We start from the raw sequence: 20596 nt of genomic DNA on the forward strand, positions 1-20596 counted from the left end.
CGTCTTTGGAGTTAACGGGAGTATACGTTCTTTGCTGGTTCCCCTGGGGTCCCGTAATTCTCACCGGGAAGGCATGCACCGATGCTGCGGGTGCCCATTCCGTGCATTCGATTTTGATTTTACCCCAGTCGGTGAGTTCGTATTGGGGCTGGTTCCCGGTTGTGTTAAAAGTTTTAATTGGTTTCGTCCGAAACCGCATTGATTCTGTTTTCTCTGCTTCCGAGTCGCTGCTGGACTCGGTGGGCTCCGCAGAGCGATCCGGGGAGCTGTGGCTCCCTTCAGAGTCGGAAGTCGACTGCCAATATACTTCCGGTCTCTGCTGCCGTTTTGTCCAGCTACGGCCCCGCTCCTCCCCTCGGGGGCGGTGCTGATGCCGATACCGGTGCCGCCCCCTGGGCTCGCCCTGCCTCCCGCAGGGAGGGATCTCTCCCATATATGGTGGCATCAGTGGGCGCGGCTCCCGAGTGAGTGCCCGCCCTCTGTCGCACCCCCACGCATGCGCGTCTGCTGGGATCCGCGGCTCTCGGCCGGGCATGGGCTCAGCGCTGGTTTCCCGCGCATGCGTGTTCGCGGCTGGCCGTGGTTCTGGGTACTTCCCGCCGCGGGCCGGCGGGCTCCACCCCTCTTCCCGGCCACCCGCGCCATATTCAAACGGATAGGGCGGCGGATCCCCTCCGCCGCTCGCCCGCGCGCCAGCCCTCTCGATATTTCGGGCTTCTGCCGCCAACCCCTCCCAAAAGGACCGTGCGAGTCCCTCCACTTCTTGCGCTAAGTCGGCTATCGGCGGGGAAGGGTTGGGCGAGGGGTCTGCGGGCACCCCGGGGGGCTCCGGAGGTGGTCTGGGTCCCGGCGGGTCCCCCGAAGGGGTCAGGGGGTCCCCCGGGGGCTCCGAGGGCTCCGGGGGCTTTGGGCTGGAGGAGGGATGGGACGCGCCCGGCCCCCCCGTCTCCCCGCTTTCAATCGGGTCGCCACCGGGGGGGGTTTCGCGTTATCGCCCCCTCCCCCAGCTGTGGCATGATTAACAAACAGGAACGCGCAGCATTCCACGTCTCCTGTTCTTCTAATGCTTTGCGTAGGGCAGCTTCTGCCTTCCCCCACGCTTTCAGGCTTTTGCTGCTGCCTGTGGCTTTCGTGTCCTCTGCTAGCGCGACAGTACATTTCTGCCACACTTCAGAGTGTAATATATCTATGGGTCGAGAAATGACCCCAATCTCTAGGAGTCTCGTCAATGCGAGATTAAAATTCCTGAGTTCACATTTGATTCCCCATTGCATATGTATCAAACTTACGACCTTCGCTATCGCTTCCATACGAATCGCGGGTCCTGGGGCGTCCCCCTTCTTCACTATGGCCGTTCCGGCGTTGAGTGCTGTCCCCTGGCCAGGAGTACTCCCGTCGCCCGGACTCGCGTCGTCCCGGGTTTCGGCACCACTATGTTGCCTTCTTGTGAAGGCCGCGATGACCTGGTTTCAGAGTCCAGCACTTCGATCTCCTTCGTGGGATCCCTTGTGGCCAATAACGGACGCTAACACCAATGTGGTGGATGGTTAAAGGCGTTTATTGAGGGGTTTCAAGGGTATTTATGGACTAAGGGGTCTCTCTACGTCAGACAGGGGTTTGGCTATACTTTCTAAGGTTAGTATGGAGTGGAAAGTTACTGGCATCCATAGGTTAGGGGGGCTACACGTCTGGCTACATTCCAAGGGTGATCCTTATCTATGGGGAGGGGGGTAGAAGGATTCCTGTAATTTTCCGTTACAGCCCGAAATCTTCCGAACGCCTGTCCCTAGCCTACCACACCCTAACCCTAACCTTAACCCTAATCCTAATCCTAATCCTAATCCTAATCCTAATCCTAATCCTAATCCTAATCCTAGTCCTAGTCCTAATCCTAATCCTAACCTACAATCCTACTCTAAGAAGGTTGAGGAATAAATGGTCCTGATGTGATTGTCACATTCTTGTCTCCTTCCTCTTCTTCACTGAAACAATCAGTGGCACCAGGCTGGACGCAGGCTCAGCAAATGTTACAAATGGATGCTGCCCAAAGGGAAAGAAACCAAATCAACAAAAAACAATGAACCATGACTTTCCAAACTCAGTGCTTCACAGGATTCCTCTGGCTCCTAGGAGGATGCAGGAAGAGGACCAATGGGACCATCTGCACCTCCATCTTTATGTGCAGGACCTTGCCATCATAGGCAAACCTGGCCCAGAATCCCACTCATCCATTTATCCAGGTGTCTTCATCTTGTTGAGATTTTTGCCCTGCCAGTGCTCTAGAAATGGTGCTTTCTGTCCTTGGAGTTTCTTCTTTTCAGGAAACTCCAATGACTCACACAGGTCCCTGTCTTTGCAAGACAGGCACTGTGCTGATTCCCACAGGGAGACAGAGCAGTGTCTGCCTTTCCATGCCCTGCTGGATGGCACCTTCCTTCCCAGCAGGGCCAGCCCAGTGGCACTGGGCCCTGCAGTTCCCTCTCTGCCACACAACCTGGCAGTAACCCTGGCACATTTCCCGTCTGCTTGGGCGTGCCAGGCAGCAGATGGGGCTGGGACAAGTCCCTCCCAGCTGTCCCTGTTTGTGTGCCAGAAACCTCTAAGGGTGGGCTGGGGGGCACAAAGCAGGGCCCCTCAGAGGCTCACAGTGAGCCCCCCACAGCCCCTCCTGCCCACAGCCAAATCTCTGACTGCTCAGCTGGGACTGGCTTCCTTGGGTTCCTCCACCACCATTTCATGTCTCTGTACCCTGCATTGCTCTACTTCCATTCTTTTGCCATTAGATAAAACTGAACACTCCACCAAATTACAAAAGAGGGCGACAGAAACAGTCAGAGGACAGAGCAGCTCTTCTCTGAGGACAGACTGAGAGACCTGGAGTTATTCAGCCTGGAGGAGAACAGGCCCCAGGGAGACTTCATTGCTATGTTCCAGTATTTCAAAGGGGATTCTCAGGAAGTAAGAGACACCTTTTTTAACAGGGTCAGTTGCAATAGGACATGGGATAGTATTTATAATATATAATGGGGATTGAGTCAGATTAGGTCTAAGGAAGATCTTGTTTACTTGGAGCATGGTGCAACCCTGGCACAGGTTGCCCTTAGAGCTGGTTGGTGCCCCATCCCTGGGCAGGGATGGGGCAACCATTCCAGGGTAGGTGGGAAGGGGCTCTGAGCAACCTGCATCTCTTTAAAGATGTCCCTGCTCATTGCAGGACACTTGCACCACAGGACCTTTACAGGACCGTGCCAGCCCAGCCCAGTCTGGGATTTCTCACGATTCTCATTTGAAGAGCAGCAAGAGTGGAGGTGAGGAGGAAGGGGGCTCATCTGATGCCTTGGACTTGAGTGGGGGAGGAGCCCATCCCTCAGACCCTGTTTCACCTGCAGCCTCTTCACATTTTACCTGCAGGAGGTCCTTGGCAGACCAGCGCTGCTCCTCATCTGTCTGCAGGCAGCAGCTCAGGAAGTCACGCAGGCAAGGCGAGAATCGGTTGGGCTGCTGCAGCTTTGGTGTCCCTTGTATGGCGATCAGGAGTTGAGGCTGGGGAAAAAGGGAACATGAGACTCCACCTGCTTCTTTCCCATCTGTAACTGCTCTCCCAGATCCCATTGATTAAGCTCCACTCTGCAGTGGCAGTTTCTGCCCTGGCAGAGACCCAGAGATGACTTTCCTTTACCAACCCAAAACCCCAAACTCCGATGCAGCCACAGCTTTTCCAACATCCCACAGATCTGGCCTTGGCAGCTGATTTCATTGACTGACCTAGGCAGTGGGAACTACATCAGCAAAAGCACATTTCCTTCCCTGAGGATTAATACCAGCTTGAGAGGCTTTTTGGAAGAGGGACTTTGCTATACTAACTCTACTATTTCCCAAGGATTAGTACGTGAAAAATATCTCTTCAGTGCTTGTTGGTCCCTTAAGCACAGCTGCCATAAAACAAAACTCATCGAGCTTCTTGTCCTCTTCTAGAAAACAGTGGTAATTGAAGGAAAGAAAGGAAATCCACCAGGTATTCCTCAGGTAAGGAAACAAACATTTGGAATCTCATATTCAACACAGACACATTAAGATGCATGCACAAATATATTGAGGTGAAAATGCCTGCTTGGGTGCACAGGAGCCACCTGCAGCTCTGTCTCTCGGCTCCAAGTTTTAGCTTCTCCATGTGACAAAAGAAAACCTTTTCAGGGTCAAATCAGAAGAAGAACTGTCATCCCTATGGTCACCCTCTGCTCATTTGGATACTCAAGTCAATGCATTAAAGGTGTGCCCATCGCAGAAAGTGTCGGGTAAGAAATGGGAGGTTTGGCAGGATCTCCATGACCCCAGGCTGCAGCCTGGTCTCCATAATAGTGCCCATCACAATACTAACAGCTCTGTGCTGGTGGCACTGAAATAGATGGTGACCAAAGAGGCTTTATTATTATCCTCTTCAACCCAGAGGAAAATTTCCAAGCCTAAACCAACAAACACACTCCCCTTGAGTATGAATAATTATGGCAGCTTTCTTTCCTTTTCCCACACCACCAGAGGTCACAAAGGGGGTTTTATCCTGTCCCTCTGCAGCTATGCTTAGCCACTGGCCGTGGTGGGGAGCTGGAGTCCTCACTATCATTAGAACTGTGCAGGCCAGGGACAGCCCTGCTCCTGTAGTAAAGAAACACAGCATCGGTGTCAACTGCCCACGTTGGATCCCAGCCCAGGCACCTGCCTGCAAGCTCATCAACTTGTTAAAGTACCAAGGAACAACCAAGAGTTTGGCATACAATTCTAACTGCAGTCGGAGAAAAACACATCCTGAACTTATCCAGGCCATCCAGACACATGACTGAACAGTGTACAGATGACTTGAAAGGCTGAAAGTTTCAAAGACCCACAGGATTTGGAAAAGATGATACAGTGTGGGGGAAGATTGATGTGCTGTGGTTCAAAAAGAAAAAGAAAGCAGAACTACTTTGGTATTGCTTTGAGGGTTGTTTCTTTTTTACTTTTTCTTTTTCTATAAAACTGAAACTGGGAAGACTCAACCTCCATTTTGAAGGATATTTATCACACATCCAACCGTTCCACTGAAAAATTCCTGTCCTTCAGAGACAGAGCTCCATCAGGGTTCAAAAAGCAAATGAGAAATGTCAAGCATGGTGGAGGCCAAAATGGCAGGTTTCTGAACTGGTTAGGTTTCTGAACTGCCACTTCCCTTTCTGATGCAACCAAAGCTACAGCAGGTGCTGATGTGTTTTTAGAAGGGGACCTTGGTGGAAGTGGTGCCAGCTGATGGCAATGGGATTTTGTCCAGTGGGACACAGAACATGGGACAGGTGAGAAAGACAGTGGGATCAGTGAGTATTTGCACCTTACCAAGACAGGAGTTGCATTCCAGTAAGGAACTTCTCGTTCCACCATTTCGATGCCCACGATTCCCAAAGACCATATGTCCACTTTGGGGCCATATGGTTGACCTGTCACCACTTCAGGCGCCAGCCACCCAGAAGTGCGGGCCACGGAGCTCTGTCTGCCCTGCTCAGGGGTGAGCTGAGCAAAGAGGTCAAAGTCAGCTGTGGAGAAAACAACAAACCATGAAAGTCAGCTCCAATTAGGAAACCAAGCAAAAGAATTCCCCACTCTCAGGCTAAGAATGTGCTGTGTCATCTGTTGAAAATCAGTCCCTGCTCTATTTCCTCAGGGCTTTAGCCAAGAAAATATGGAATTGGCCACTTCAAAAAAAACCCCTCATGTTTTACACTACCTCCAGCAGTGGTCTTTATTTTCCTGAAGCTTTAGACTTGTAACTCCCTTCCTCTGGAAGGGGGACACACACAGACCAACACCACTCTTGACTTCTTGTGGTTCCTTATACCTCTGTGCATGTTACAACCGTGTCATCAGCTCACAGTGGGTGTCCCTGCACTGCCACCAGCACCATTTTTGGAGAGCTGGCTGTCACTCCAAGCAGCCCCACACCCACATCCCTGGAACACTGCACCTGACCAAGAATATACTGACCCAGCTTGACAGAGCCATCGGTTTTGAGAAGGATGTTGCTGCTCTTCACATCTTGGTGGATCACGTCATTCAAGTGAAGAAAATCAAGTCCTTGCAGGCACTGAGAGAGAAAACAGAAAGAGGTGGACAAAAATGAGTGATGGGATTTCATCACACGAGAAAGGAAACAGCTCCAAAGGATTCCCTCTCCAGGGGAATGGGCAGTAATGGCAGAACAGTAATGGCCACTGAGAGGAAGAGCTTGCTGCTCCAACACTTGCAGAGCAGGTCCTTTCTGAGGAAAGGCATGTCAGCTTTTGAAAGAGCAACAGCACCTGCTGTTGTAGGCTGTCCCCTGCAAACCAGCCAGGATAACTCCTGCTGCAGTGGATGTGCTCTCTCCAAACAAGGGTTTGCCAAGAAAGAAAAAGTCCCTCCCTGTGGTATGAAGCAGATCACTTTTGGGTGGGAGGCTGCATGACAAAGGTTTTCTTGCTGGCATCAGCACAGACTTGGAAGTATCACACCAGTCACCTTCCTGAAGCAAACACTGTTTTGTCTGAGTACTGTCCGTTTCAGTTAGGGACTGTGAGAAATGAGTCTCTTTCTTTGCTGATCATTTCAAATCCTGCCACCAGCACCTTTGCTTTTACAGGCAAGAAATGCAGTGCAGAAAGCCTTGAGATAAATGTTTAGAGAGGCAAGGTGGAGAACAGCAAATACAAATACAAGAGAAAGAGTGAGAATACAACAGAAGAAGGTAAGAGTATGGGAACAGAGTACAGTGAGTGCAGGGGCACTGGCAGGCCTTTCACTTGAGGTGCTTTTGCATACCAGCCACACAGAAACAAAGCTTGGCACAGGAAATCACTCCAGCTCTGAGCTTCTGTTTCCCAGACAATCCCGCCCAAGCCCTCTGAAGCACAGGTGGGATCCCTGACCTCCCGACTGATGGTTGCAATCTCTCCCTCAGACACGTGAGTCTCGTTGATGACATCGCTCAGAGTGCCTCCGTCCATGTACTCCATAATCAGCCAGAGCTGCCTATCCACAAGGTAGCTGAAAAAAGGAAACAAGGGTGTGGAGATGAACATGCATGGCTAGGTTGCAGTTTGGAAACAGCAACGCTTGTTTCTGGATGCCTTTGTGACGAGGACAGAATAAAAGAAATAGACATTCTCTCTTGGCTGTGCATTGCTTGCAATCTGTGCAGTTTCAAGGAGAAAGGCACAGCTGTGGAAAAGGAGATGTCTTAGATGGGCAGCAAGCAAAATGTGCACTTTAGTAACAGCCCAGATAAAAAAACTGTTACACATGGTGTTTCTGGAAATAAACACCTATTCGTCCTGGCATACACAGTAATGGAAAAGGCACAAGCATCCAAGGGAAATCCTCTGTAGGATGGTTTATCAGAACTTAAAAGGTGCTGAGAAAAATTTGAAAAAAATCAAGCCTCAAAACAATGTGGAGGCAGTGAACTTTGAGGGTATTGAATCAGTAAAATAGGGCTGATCCAGGCTTTTGAAAAATTTTCGAACTGCATTTGTCAGGGTGGATTAATGCAGACAAAATGCACTCTCTTCCCATCCATTGGTGATAAGTAGAGAAATAATAATTAACCAATAATTATCAGCTCTATTTTCTGACAGTGACCAAAGTGGATTTTTAACTGCATGCTTGCAGCATGTAAACAAACATTGCTGGGATAAAATAACAACCACTCACCTCTTTAAATAATTCACAATGTTTCGGTGCTTATTGATTTTCATGACCATGAGTTCATTAAAGGTTCCTTCCTTTCTGACCAGTCCTTGAAGATTTATTTTCTTTATGGCCACCTAAAATGATGTTGAAAATCAGTAACATTAAAAGCTGGTGGCATGAGAACAATTTCTCACATGGAGCGAATGATTTTGGAATGACACAGCCAAACTGTGCCAACTCTCTTGTGATTAGACATCAGAATGGGAACAGGTGTTCCAACAGCCCATTTCTCTGCTCCCTTGGGAGCCAGTTACAGGACATGTGGGGCCACTGACGTTTTGCCTTGACCATTTGGTAACAATTATGTCTCAACTATCACTCTGACCACACTCTCTGCTACTTTGTTTGGCACTCAGAAGAAGTAATCCATGCCTTAATAATCTGTGGATACATCTTGGGCTATGAGCAGGACTTAGGGCTTTTAGGGCACCTTGCAGATCTCTCCCCACGTGCAGTTCCCAAGTGCAGCACTGCAGGTGGCTAAGGAACTACCAGTAACTTTCAGATGTATTTGCTGGCAACCAGAAATGAGGATCCAAGACTCTGAAGCTGTAGCCCCAAAGAGCAGTGAGGTGCTCGAAGGCACCACCTTTGTTTTAGCAATGGAGAGCGAGCGAGCGCATCCTTCTCTGAAAGGAACCGCTGCCCTCCGTGCCTTCCTTCCGAGGAAGGCTGAGGAGGACAAAGTCCCAAATGTATTTTGCAGGCTGGCACCAGTCTGTGCTTCTTGTGCCTTTTCAGCACAGCTCTACCCAAAGCTCCAGCCACAGCTCACACCAGAGGGGAAAGCCCTTGAGTGCAGCAGTCTACAGGTGCTGTTGACATTTACCTCTCCTCCTGTGGCAGTGTCAAGTGCTTTACAAACATCTCCAAAAGTCCTAGAAACAAACCAGAAGCAGAGAAAGGAGAAGCCATTTAGATCTTGCAGTGAAAGCCAGCTCACACAGGAGATCTGTGCTGTAAATGCCTAAGACCTGCAGAACACTGGAAGAATGGAGATGTCTTTGACAATGCCTTCTGAGCACACTTAGAAATTCTGATCAGCACTGACAATCTAAGACCAGTGCCTGAACATATTTGCAGCTTGTCTGACTTCACACTTGATACCTATTCCACCAGCAAAACACCTGATGCATAGTTTTGTAAAATTAACATTGCTTGGACTCACCCACTGCCAATATTTTCCAGTTCAATGTATTTTATAATAGGATTTTCCATCTTCACCATTCTCCCTGAGGAAAACAAAATGCAAGATGTTGACTTTAAAGCAGAGATCCCACCTTCTAGGAGATACAAAAGGCAGCCCCACTGTCTGGGGCTCTGAGGCCTCCCTTTGTGGACAGCTGGCTAACAACAACAGGAACAGGAACTGGAACTGGAACAACAAGAAAAGAACAGCAGGTCCACAGCACAAGTGGCTGGCACAGAGACTGATTTCTAGCATCCTTTGAAGTGAGAGACCTCTTGACAGCCGACACACAGGGAAGCACAGGGAGATACATTCAGAGGAGACTGAGACCAGAAGGGAATACCTACCAAGGCAAGTAAGTTTGTCATCTAGAAACATTAAGGAGAGCTGGAACTAACAGTGCCTTTATTTTCTTGGGAATAAACACTGTGAGATTTATAAAAGGTTTCCTACTTGCTAAGATTAAATGCACCTGGACATCCAGAATCAATTCCTCTGAACAGATGTCAAGTTCAGAACAGGAGGAATATTGCCAAGTGTTCCCATCTTTTCCACCTTGCAGCAGTTTGCCAGAAGAATGCCTCTGTGTTTGTAAACCAGAGCAGCTCATGCTAGAACCAATCCCGATGGGGCTTTCAGCATCAGGACCCTCACCCTTTATGAGCAGGCTGAGCTCAAAGACTCCCTTGCCTGTGCCCCGCGTGAAGAACCACGCCGCTTCTCTTCACCCTGACAGCGCGGATCAGTCGCTCCCATTGCACTCGCCCTCTCGGCACCGCACGCATCCCCACCTTCCCAACTCAGCAAGGCGGGCACAGGCAGAGAGGACAGCAGTGCTCCTCAGGCGCCCCTGTGACACAGAGAGCTGCCCAGAGGAGATGCTGACCCTCTTGTGAGTCCAGGCCGTGCGACGCAGAAGCCGGCCCAGAGAAGGGGCTGCTGCCTCAGGCAGCTCCGCGCTGCAGCAGCCGGGGACCCTCCCAGCTAAGGAAGGCTCCAGCCTCTGCAGTCCCTCCAGCCCTCAGGGGCAGGGCAGTGACTACAACAAGGCTGGCAAAGCCCAAGCATGAGCACTGACAGGCACTGATGGGAAGAAGCCAGAGTGAGCCTGAGCCCCTTACAAGCTGTTGCCCCCATTCAGGACACAACAGGATGGGCTTTGAGATCAGCCACACTGAGGTGCAGATCAGTGCCCTTTTTGTCCCAACAGGTGATGGTAGACACAGAATCCACTGGGCTCTGGTTTCAGCCCCACCAGGTCTTATCTGAGAGCACAGCACTGGCAGCTGTTCCGGGCAAGAAGCAGATTCATTGGGTTGTGCTGCAGAATCACAAAGGACTTGATGTGTTCTCCTGTGATGTGATCTCAGCAGGGCTTCTGCCAGTGGCTAGGACTCAAGCAGTCACAGCCTTCTGCTGATCCAGTAACAATCCCTGCTTCTGCCTTCGGCAGAGAGAGAAACCCAGGCAAACTCCAGCCAGTCTAAGCTGCCCTCAGAGGCAACAGGAACTCCCAGAGCTCTCTCTTGCTGCCTCGGAGCAATACCAGCACTTCTGTGACACTAAACTGAGGAGAACCCCTTGGTACAGCTATGCTGACACATGTACACAATACACTGTCCCTCAGGTAAGAAAGATACCAGACATACTCTGTTGCTCCAGGGAGTCACCTGCCATCTCCTGTTGCTGAGCAGCAGCTGGGTCAGCACGGGAGGTGAACCAAGTGCTCAGGCTCCACTTCTTCAGCTGGGGAGCAAAGGCTCCTTGGGACGGCGCTGCTGCTGCTGCAGCAGCTTCAGTGTCAGAGTCGGTGTGGATCTGAGACAAGAAATGAGTTTATGTCAGGAAGGTGTGGCAGAGATTGCCCTGAAATGCAAGAGAGATTGCCATTTGAAATGCAAGCCCTTAGGAAGCTGCTGTCAGCCACATGCAGAGCTCTTCAATTGGATTGCTTTGGATATCCACTTGTGAAACCAAATGGTCAAACCAAAGGGCTGATTTTACTCAAATTCATAGCCAGTTTCTTGTTCTAAAGGATGACTGCAGCAACGACTGCTCCACTTCCTCCCAAGGTCTCCTTTCCCCCTCCTAGGTCTGCAGATACATTTGCAGCTCCTCATTCTAATGTTCTACCTCCTGCCATGAAATTCTCTTTTTCTGCACCTTCCTCGGGACGTGCTTATCCTGCAGCATCTCTGGATGGTTCAGTTCCTGGGCCTCATGCCAGCCTCGAGGCTCTTGGTTGCCCGTCATTTGCTGGAACTCTCTGCAGGCTGCCAGGTAGGATGGCGACACTTCCACCTCAAGTCAAACAGAACAAAGCAGTCAGAGACTACAGCTTGTCCCCATCAGCCAGGGGTCATCAACTGGGAAGAGAGTAAAGAAAAGGACAGGAGCAGATTCACAAGGGATGCAGACAGCTTGTAGCTCGTATTGCAAATCTATGTGAGTGACCATGTTCACCTGCAAAAACACCTCAAGAAACAAGGTCACCTGAAGAAGCCAGCAGGAGTTCATTCGGATGACTGCTGGCTAAATGGCCAAAGGAGTAGTGCCTCTGTCTAGAGCATCAGCTGAGATTCAGCAGACCAGGAAGTGTCCTTCAGAGCAGCTCTGATAGAGGCCTCATCAGGATGGCACTCAGAGGCATCACCCCACCCCCCTGCTGCTCTGCACTGCAAAGGCAAGGAGGGCAGAAACCACCCCTTGGGTGACTGCAGTGGCTATTGCTATTTCACTCACTTGCTTTTCTAGAGCCTTTTGTTCCTGAAGGAGGTGATTAATTTTCTCTTTGATGATTTTAATTTTTTTGTCTAGCCTCTTCTTCCTTGCCTTGATCCTAGCCTCAGTTTCCTGCAGCTGTGCCTGCATCTGTTCGTCAATTTTCTGTAAAGAACAACAGAAAGGACTCTCTTTCATGAGTGGAGTGGCTGCCATTCTTTCATTCACCTGTTTTTGTTGATTGCCCCTCTGCATAGGGAGATTCTTCTCCTCTTGGATGTCTTCACTCCTCCTTTTCACTGCCATGATGGCACTCTGAGCTTCGGGCAGCTCTGCTTGTGGCTCTGCCTTGATGTTCTGTACACACAAAAGCAGAGCAAGTGACTGAGAGCTGCCATCAAGCTCAGCTTTTCCCTCTTTTAGCCTCAAAATCACATTTATTCAGCCCCTTCTTTCTGCTTCCCTCCCCACCTCTGCTTCCACTGTAACCATCCTATCCTGGTGCTGATCTCTGCAAATTCCAAGGCTCTGTCCTTTCAGTGCCTGTGGGACTTCCTGGCCTCCTCAGTCCCAAGAGCTCTGGTTTATGCCCCTCTCCCTGCCCTTCCCTCTGTCCCTGGCCAGTCAGGCTTACCTGGCCATTCTCCTGTGGCTCTTCCACCTGCTGCCTGAGCTGCTCTTCCTGCTCTCGGGCTGGGAACAGCTCTCCCTGAGTCTGCCATGGCATCTCTGATGAAGAAATCTGCTCCTGCTCTTTCTCTAGAAGCACCTGCACAGAAAGCAAGAGAAGATGGGTTTCAACTTCCCATACAACCTTTGTGGGCCAAGACTCAAAGACTGCTGGGCTCACACGTTCCCAAAGCACTGTGCTGCTGCTCTGCTGGGTCATTCTCTGTTCAAGGGGAGGCACAGATTCCAAAGTGACCCTGGCCCTACAATCAGGGGCCATCTGGGACTGAAGCTCCAACAGCCTCTCAGGCAGCTGACAGGGAAGATGTGGCATTTCTCAGGGGTCTGGTGAGGGCCTCCCTCTGCTTCTGCCATGTCCTGGTTGTCTTTCAGTAGTGACTGACACCCTGCCCTGTCCCACAGCTCCATCCTGGCTCTGCAGGTGGCTTCCTGGGTGAGCTCACTCCTTGTGAGAGACACTTCTGGAGTTCACATTCTCTTCAGGCCTGCACCAGCATTCCTCCTTCCTGACATCTACACTCTTGTTAGAAAACCGTGTCATTCAGGAGATGAGGATGCATGCAAAGATCTCTGATGGAAGTCAGAGAACCTCTATGGCCGTCTCAGTATATGGAGGAGGACCAAGAATTCTCAGTCTCTGTCAACTGAGAATTCTGGCCAGCCCTAACATAGTTTCTCCTAAGGCCCCATTAACGAATGCACTTACACAGCCCTGGGGATGCCAGTGAAGGAAACCATGTGTCATGTATGGCACGTATGAGCAAAGTTGCTAGACCCCAACTACAGCATGGGATAGTTCCACTCCCTTAGGACATGTAAAATTTTAAAGGATAAAAAGAAGGCTTCAGGTCAGAAAAGGCTGGAGTAGGAAAACATGAGGGGAAAAAACAACCATCTCTGGAGGGGGAAACATCTCTGCCTGCTCAGAATCAGTCAATGGAACTTGTCTCTACTCCTCTCCAGAAGGGATGCCTTTAGGTGAGCTTTGCATCTTCCACTGCTTTGGACAGAACCAGGAAGATTCAAATAGATGGACAGATTGACAGATCTCACTTTCATAATCTCTCTTTACTGTACTGTGGTATTTACATTTTCTTAACAGAGAGAGATATAATTCTCTGTCCTAGGTTTTTTTAAGGGAAGGTAGTGAGAAACTTAGAGAAGAAGAGAAAACAATTATTATCTCTACTTGCTGTTCTTGTTGTTTAGTACATGTAGAATGTGTTATAGTGATTTTTTATTGAAAGCGATTTGTTAAGTGGATTTTAGTGATAGTTGTTTAGATTGATTAGCTAATTAGATAAAAGCTGTGTCGTGACTGTCTCCAGACAGTCACGAGTTTTTCTTTAGTATCTTTTTAGTATAGTATCTCTTTAGTATAGTTTTAATATAGTACTAGTGTAATATAGCTTAAGAAAGCATTTGTTTAACCTTCTAAATCACAGAGTCAAAGCACATTATTTGCCATGTGGGGGTAACCCTGAATCAATACTGTCCTTTCTGTCGCTACACACATCAACATTCAGTAGCACTGCCCCGATCAGCAGCCATCCTGAACTTGATCTCCTGTTGCTTCAGTAACCCACACTCTTGGGGAATTTGAAGCATGGGGTCCATAAGTGAGTCCTTATGGAATGCAATCAGACCCAGAGCATTGCACTGGGAACTGCACTCTTTGTGCATGTGTGCTCAGGCAAGTTCTTCTCTTGGACTCGACCACACTCATGGTGCTAAAGTGGCTGGACTAAGAAATGCAGCCCAGCCCCTCCCGGCTCCTCTAATCTCTGAGGACAAGCTGGAATGCAAGGGCATTGATTTCCTGCTCAGTTCCCAAACACAACACACACTGATTCCCTCAGCTGCCAAAAGACACGGGAGCTGTTAACCTGAAAGTGATGTGCAATCCCTACTGGCTGGTCTGGCACCAGAACAGCTCCTTCTGCACCAACATCTGTGCCCCAAACTATGTGTTCTTGTGCAAAAATACTGGATCTTCCAGAACTGCCTCCTTGCAAACTAAAATTCTAGCAGAATTTCTGCCAGTGCTGGAAAAGGGCAGGAAAGATTGAGAAAAAGCTCCCTTGCTCCCTGGAGAAGGAGAAATTACACAAGGCTTCTCCTTCTAGCAAACAAACAAACAAATAAACAACAACAAAAAAGAAAGTGTTACCTACTCCAGTGTCTAAAGCACTTGGATGCAGTGAGGGGATGTTTGGTGGAGAAACAGCCCTTGTGCTGAGCATTGGATCTATGGATCTAAGGCAGGGATCTATGGAAGTCTGCCTGAAGGTCCCTCAAGAGCCTCCCATTGTCCAGGCTAAAGCTCCCTCAGCACCTCCTCACTGGCCTTGTGCTGCACCCCCTTGCCCAGCTCCCCTGTCCTTCTGTGCACATGCTGCAGCCCCTCAAGGACTTTCTGCTGCCCAGGGGCCCACAAGTGCACCCAGCACTGCAGCTGTGGCCCCAGCGCTGCCTAGCACAGGGCCACGCTCACTGCCCTGCTCCTGCTGCCCCACTGCTGCTGACACAGGCCACCATGCCCTGGGCCTTCTTGACCACCTGGCCACACGCTGCCTCATCTTCAGTGGCTCAAGGCCGCCAGCACCTCTGGCTCCTTTTGGCCCACGCAGCTCCCCCGCCCCTATGGTGCCCATTTCACTTCAGATACAGCAGGCACCATTGCAAGATGTACATCCTGGTTTTTAGCATCACAGGACAGCGGTCAAGGACTTGCAGCTTTGCTCCCATTCTAGTCTCCAATGCAGTTTTCAAAGCAAACTACACAATAGAAAGTATCAACAGACACATGCAGCATCTGGTTTTTGCCTCAGAAGAAGGGTTCAGAGCTACTCACTTTGTTTCTTTTGCTACGCTAGACAAGAATGGCCCCCCCAGCTTCATGGACAACACAGTCATCTCCTTGCAGCTTATCAAAGACCAAGAAACAGGCAGACTCAGAGCACCTATCTGCTCTGCTACTGGCTGCTCTGCCTGAAGAGGCAACAGAGCAACCTGGCAACAAAGGCACCAAAATCCCTGACTTCAAGCAGCAACTCTACATCCCCAGTGTGTCTCTGAAATAGTCCCAAGTAAGCACACCCAAGAAGTTTGTGGGGACAAAGCACCACAAAGAGTTTGTGTGGTCAGATCAACATTTTTTTATGTCTGCAGCTACTTGGCCAGTCTGGGCAGGGGGACAGGTCACTCCATGCCACAGTGTTCCCTGTGTATCCGACAAGGCTGAACACAGTGTCTTTGACATGCTCCCTGCTCTGGGAACAGGGAGCATTCATGCTTCAGGCTGGCCCCTATCAAAATGCCGGGAAGCTGGTGCCTAAACATGACAGACCAAAGCCCATTGTCCAGCTGTCACAGGCTGGGGGCAATCACTAGGTTCTGGCAGGACTTCAGCACTCAGCATCCTCAGCCAGCAACAGCAAAGTGCTGGCTGGTCAGAAACTTGCAGCTCTGCCTTGCACTAAAGACAGCACTGCACACAACTGGCACTTACTGGCTCAGAATGTTCAGGCTGTGGTGTGACCACACCTGGAGGCTGGTGCTCATCCACCTCATTTGCCTCCTCTTCGGCCTCCTCTCCGTGAGCAGAGGGAGCCAGAGGAGAGACTGCTGTTGATTCTGTGATCTGTGGACAGACATCAGTGTGAGGGACATTGGTTACCTATAATTTATAACCTTATTTCTATTCAGCACTTTATTCTATTCAGCTCTATTTCTACAACCAGCTGTACTAAGGACAAATCAGAAACTTTGATAACAATGGGATTCTAAGTCAGTGCGACTAAATTTAAATCGGCTAATTCAACAGAATTGCTAATAGTTCTGAATTAGACATTACGCCCTGGCTACTAGCAAGAAGCAACATTCTCTCTGCAAAATGAGCTTTTCATTCCTTGAAAGTTCTGAAATGGAAAATTAGGAAATAACCAGTGGTGCCTTTGTTATTGCTGCTGCAGACATGGTAATGGATTTTCTTTCAGCCTACCCAGCTGGCCCTCTACACTCTACTAACACAGACCAAGCTCACAGCTTGCTCTACAATTCTTAAGCACCAGGAACATGAAATGTTCCTTTCTCACTCACCTCAGGATCAGCACCTCTGAATACACGGATCATGTGATCTGGAGTGGGCAAGGGAAAATGAACAAGTGCTGTGAGAAAACTGCCTGGGCTGCTGAATCCCACAGAAGAGAAGTCAACCCAAAGAGAGAGTATTTTTCTTTATCAACATCCCTCCACGTGACATAGTTCTTTCACACAGCCAGCAAGAGATCAGGACAATAATCTTGGATGTGCCTACACTTCGGCCTGTTTAACCAGTAAATGAATACAAACATGATCAAGAAAATGCAAATTGTTCTTCAACACTCACTGCTTCTGTTCTGTCCAACAGATAAAGCAACTTTTGCTCTCTTGTCTTTCATGTACTTTTTTAAAAAAAAAAGAAGTTGCATGCACTAATTCCCATTAAGTTGCTGAAAACAGTCACCCAGAAAAGCTTCCCCCAAATCCCCCTGAGCTGTGGCAGTTCTATTGTGAAACAGCACAGCAGCAGCTCCCGGGCTCAGGACTCACTGCTTTAGAGTTTGCACTTCGCTGCAAAGGGAATCACTATTTTAGCACTCAGTCAAGGGTCAAAATAGACAGTCAAACCCTTTCATTACAAAATTTAGAATAAAGGAAGCTTTCCCTGAGTTCTGGAGAGAACTACAAAGTCTTTAGAAGGCCTTCTGAGAAGGCCTCCCAGTCTGCATTTTGGAAGTTGTCCTGCTTGATCCAGCAAACTGAGGAAATGACAGACTCTGCTGCCACAGACTCTCCCGTGGAGGGAACAGAAGCCCTGCAGGTTCCCTTGCAAATGCTGCCCCTGTGGCTACAGACACCCCCTTTTTAGCTGAACACCTTGACAGGAGCTTTACCAAAGCAGTGGCATCCTAATGCTCTTTCTCTTTCAAAATCAATTTAGTCACTAAGAAAGAGCAGGAAGACATGCAAAAGCCAGGTTAGGTTACACCCTAACGTAAATAGACCTGAAACCTCTACTTACTTGCCAGGCTAGTCGTGAAATAGGCAAAATAAACAGTGCCATACATGGTGCAAACTGCAGCAGCGAGTTGCTCAATCATTGTAGCACTGTTGTTCAAGTTTACACTAACACTAGAAAAACGAAGACTCCTGTCAGTGTGCAGGTACCCACTGACAAAGGCCACAATCAGGAGGATGCTCCTGATCTCAGCAAGCCCTAGGGCTGCTCTGGCACTCAGGCCTTCTGTGCAACAAGGCAACCTTCTGATGTCACTACGACAATGTGGCAACCATGCCCTGACATCACAAAGCAAAGTATGACAAAGCAAAGCATCACAAAGCATGTTAGTCTGTGAATTTATGCAAAGCAATAACCAACCTTCCCTACAGCAAACACAAAATGGCCTCAGAAATTCTCCTCTGACACAAAGCAGCAAACTCCCCCCATGGGCCAAACCCTGTTGTTCAAGGGATCCAAGAGAAACTCCAAGAGTGCCCCAAGCACCTACAGCCTGTACCCCAACTGAGCCCTCAGATGGGACACAAGCAAAGGAAATCAGACCAAGAAAATGGCCCAAAGCATTGTACAGAACCAGGAGAGAAAGCACTATTGGCATAGCGGCTGAAGTAATTCCTAACAAATCACCCCATATATCTGCATGTTTATTGGATGTTCCCAGGGCTGCTGTGTATGTACATCTCTTCCTCTGCTCTGCCTTTCTTCCCCTTTGGAAGCAGTCGAACTGGCAGCATCTGCCCAGCAGCAGCAGCAGCTCCAAGCTGGGAACGCGACTGGCGGTGCTGATTTCCAGAGGCTCCTGTGTCCCAGGGGAAGCCAAGGCAGGAGCAGTTGAACGGTGCTGGCGCTGCTGCTGCTCTGTGCCAGAGAGCCCCGGCTGGGCAGGGCACGGTGCCCACTGCGCTGTGGGCTCCTTCTCCTGCCACAGCTGGGCACACCTGGGAACAAGGCATGACAACTTGTGGGCAAACCAAGGAGTTTCTGGGGCTGCACTGCTCTGCACACACCCAGGACACCTGCAGCACAGAACCTTGGTCCCCTGAAAGGTAAACAAGATGGAAACAGCTGGAAAATATTTCATTTCAACCATTCTTTATGCTTCAATAGAAATGACCGAAATGAAAGTTACCGAGCAGGGAGTGATCCACACTGCCAGCTCAGTGTGAGAATAGAGGCATTATTTTATTTCAGTGCTGGGTGCATGGGGAATCGCTTCCCTGAAACATGCACACCCACGTGTTAGTATTCATGGAACTAAGACATTACTTTCATTACTTTTATTCATTACTTTGCTCAAACTCACAGGCTAAACATTCTCACAAAGTATTTGACATGTTTAAATCACTTCCCCAAAATTACTGACATTTAGAGTAGGGGTCTCTTGAGGGTCTCTGGTGGTCATGTGGTGAACATCCCATTCCTCAAATTCTCCTTCCATGGTTAAGAGCTTTCTTCTCCTTGAATGCACTTTTTGGCTGGAAATGCAATTGCACTTTCTGCCTCATGTAGAAATACCAGGGCTGCACAAACAATGGCCAGTAGGCCATATCCCGAAGGCACTGCAGCATGGAGTTGAGAAGGAAAAAGACCCTTCCCCAATTCCTAACCATACTAAAACCACCATAATTGGGACTTTTCATCTTCTGAATGTAGAGTTGATTCACAGGGTGACAAGGGAATCTTCCAATGGAGTTGAAGTTTGGTAGAGTTTTTATTCTGAGTCCTACTCAGACTGTTGATTTGAAAAATTATTTTAAAACATTTTTTAAAAGGCTGTGCAGTCATATGGTTTTGTTCTAATACCAAAATGGCTCTATGGAATGTACTGGCATTTTAATTACATCCAAACTGATTTGTCTGTAAAAGCTTTCCTGCAGAACAGCCACTAAAGAAGAAATAAAAATCTGTGGACTGTTGACTTTGCAAATTTCTACTAAATTTATCAGACAATGAGGCATTTTTAGTTAGATTATAGAGCAAATTAATTCCTATGGATAACTTGATTTGGATAAACCTGTTGACTTCAAATTAAAACTGCCAGCATGTACTAAGTGGAAATCTGAATGCTCACTTCTATGAGGTCTGAATTATCAGATGGTCATTGTTCGCCATATTAACAAAAATTAGCATTGTGGCTATTTTTTTTACTTACAGTCAGCTCTTCGATACTCTTTTTAACAGCAGAAAGAGAGTTTGTAGCAATGTGAACCATGGGTTGGTGGAGCATTGCAGAAGGCTCCTACATCAGCACTAAATGTTCCCATTTACCATGGCATCACTTCTTGCCTTTAATTCCAAGCTACAGCTCAGTTCCTGCAGTATAGATTCACACTTGTAGTCTGTATTTGCAGCTGGTTCTTATTTCCCTGTCCAGAAAAAAGTCAGGCTTGGATCTCAAAAATAAAACGAAGAGAGAGTCAGGTTCTGGATAGATATAGCAAGAACTAAGAGATTTTTTTGCAAATATGTTGAAAAGTTTTTTTTACATGCTGCAAAAATAGCAAATTAAAGACTTGCACTCTAACTTGCAAGCTGAGGTTTGCCTGTTCTTTCTGGACTGATTTCTTGAGACCAGACACTGAACCTAATCAGTAAGAAAATCAAAACCACAGGAGTAGTGCAGCTGTCCGGCCAATGAAAGATGTCCCAGCTAGCTCGCCAGCACAGCTAGCAGCACAGGGGGGCACTTCACCCGACAGCCGGGCTTCGGTCAGCGCCTCAGGCAAACGCTCAGCGTTATACCTGCAGGCGCTGGCAGGTGCAGGACAAGGTCGATGTGTGGCTGCAGTCAGCAGGGAAAGAATAGAGCGCTCTCTGGTCGGGGCAAAGTCCAGGTTACTCCAGATCCCAGGGAAGCCAGCAACCGAAGAAAAAGCGGGAGAGATTACATAAGGTTATAAAGGGGGTGGGCGGCAGGGGTGGAACCAGGTTGGGAGCAAATAGGAATCCAGGGGGGAGTGGGTAACATGGAATTGACATACTGAAAAGACAAATAAAAATAACTTGCAGGAGGGTCCCTGCCCCCTGATCCAATCATTCCGAGCCCTGGATAGAAGTTTCTGGAGAAAAAGGTGGAGGCAGGGAGTGACTGGCAGGGCACTGGGGTGAGGTTAAGAGAAGGATACATTCAGTAACCAGGGAAACTGGGGTGGAGTGTAAAAAGATACAACAGTTGCTATAAC

General features: G+C 48.8%; 1 protein-coding gene across 1 annotated transcript; it reads right to left on the reverse strand.

Annotated features, from left to right (window-relative positions):
* Nucleotides 1–1537: 1537 nt before the first annotated feature.
* LOC139605079 (serine/threonine-protein kinase PAK 3-like) lies at nucleotides 1538–20268 on the reverse strand. Its single transcript, XM_071456463.1, has 13 exons — nucleotides 19567–20268; nucleotides 12297–12431; nucleotides 11891–12019; nucleotides 11105–11242; nucleotides 10591–10759; nucleotides 8921–8984; nucleotides 8582–8630; nucleotides 7714–7826; nucleotides 6930–7047; nucleotides 6010–6109; nucleotides 5365–5561; nucleotides 3406–3543; nucleotides 1538–2040 (listed from the first exon to the last, which is right to left on the reverse strand). The coding sequence occupies exons 1-13, from the start codon at nucleotides 19639–19641 to the stop codon at nucleotides 1954–1956; spliced, it is 1512 nt and encodes a 503-aa protein (XP_071312564.1). The 5' UTR covers nucleotides 19642–20268; the 3' UTR covers nucleotides 1538–1953.
* Nucleotides 20269–20596: the final 328 nt, after the last annotated feature.

This window comes from Agelaius tricolor, unplaced genomic scaffold, assembly GCF_023055355.1.
Source record: "Agelaius tricolor isolate 1412-34295 unplaced genomic scaffold, bAgeTri1.0.p SCAF_59, whole genome shotgun sequence".
In the NCBI taxonomy this organism is placed as follows: Eukaryota; Metazoa; Chordata; class Aves; order Passeriformes; family Icteridae; genus Agelaius; species Agelaius tricolor.

What these genes read in the sequence shown, in the direction of transcription:
- LOC139605079 (XM_071456463.1), bottom strand. Translation starts at nt 19,641, where the DNA reads ATGCTCCACCAACCCATGGTTCACATTGCTACAAACTCTCTTTCTGCT. An exon ending in ATTGTGAATTATTTAAAGAG is followed by an intron (nt 7,048 to 7,713) that starts GTGAGTGGTTGT and finishes TCCTTTTTTCAG; the next exon opens with CTACCTTGTGGATAGGCAGC. An exon ending in TTGCAACCATCAGTCGGGAG is followed by an intron (nt 6,110 to 6,929) that starts GTCAGGGATCCC and finishes TTTCTCTCTCAG; the next exon opens with TGCCTGCAAGGACTTGATTT.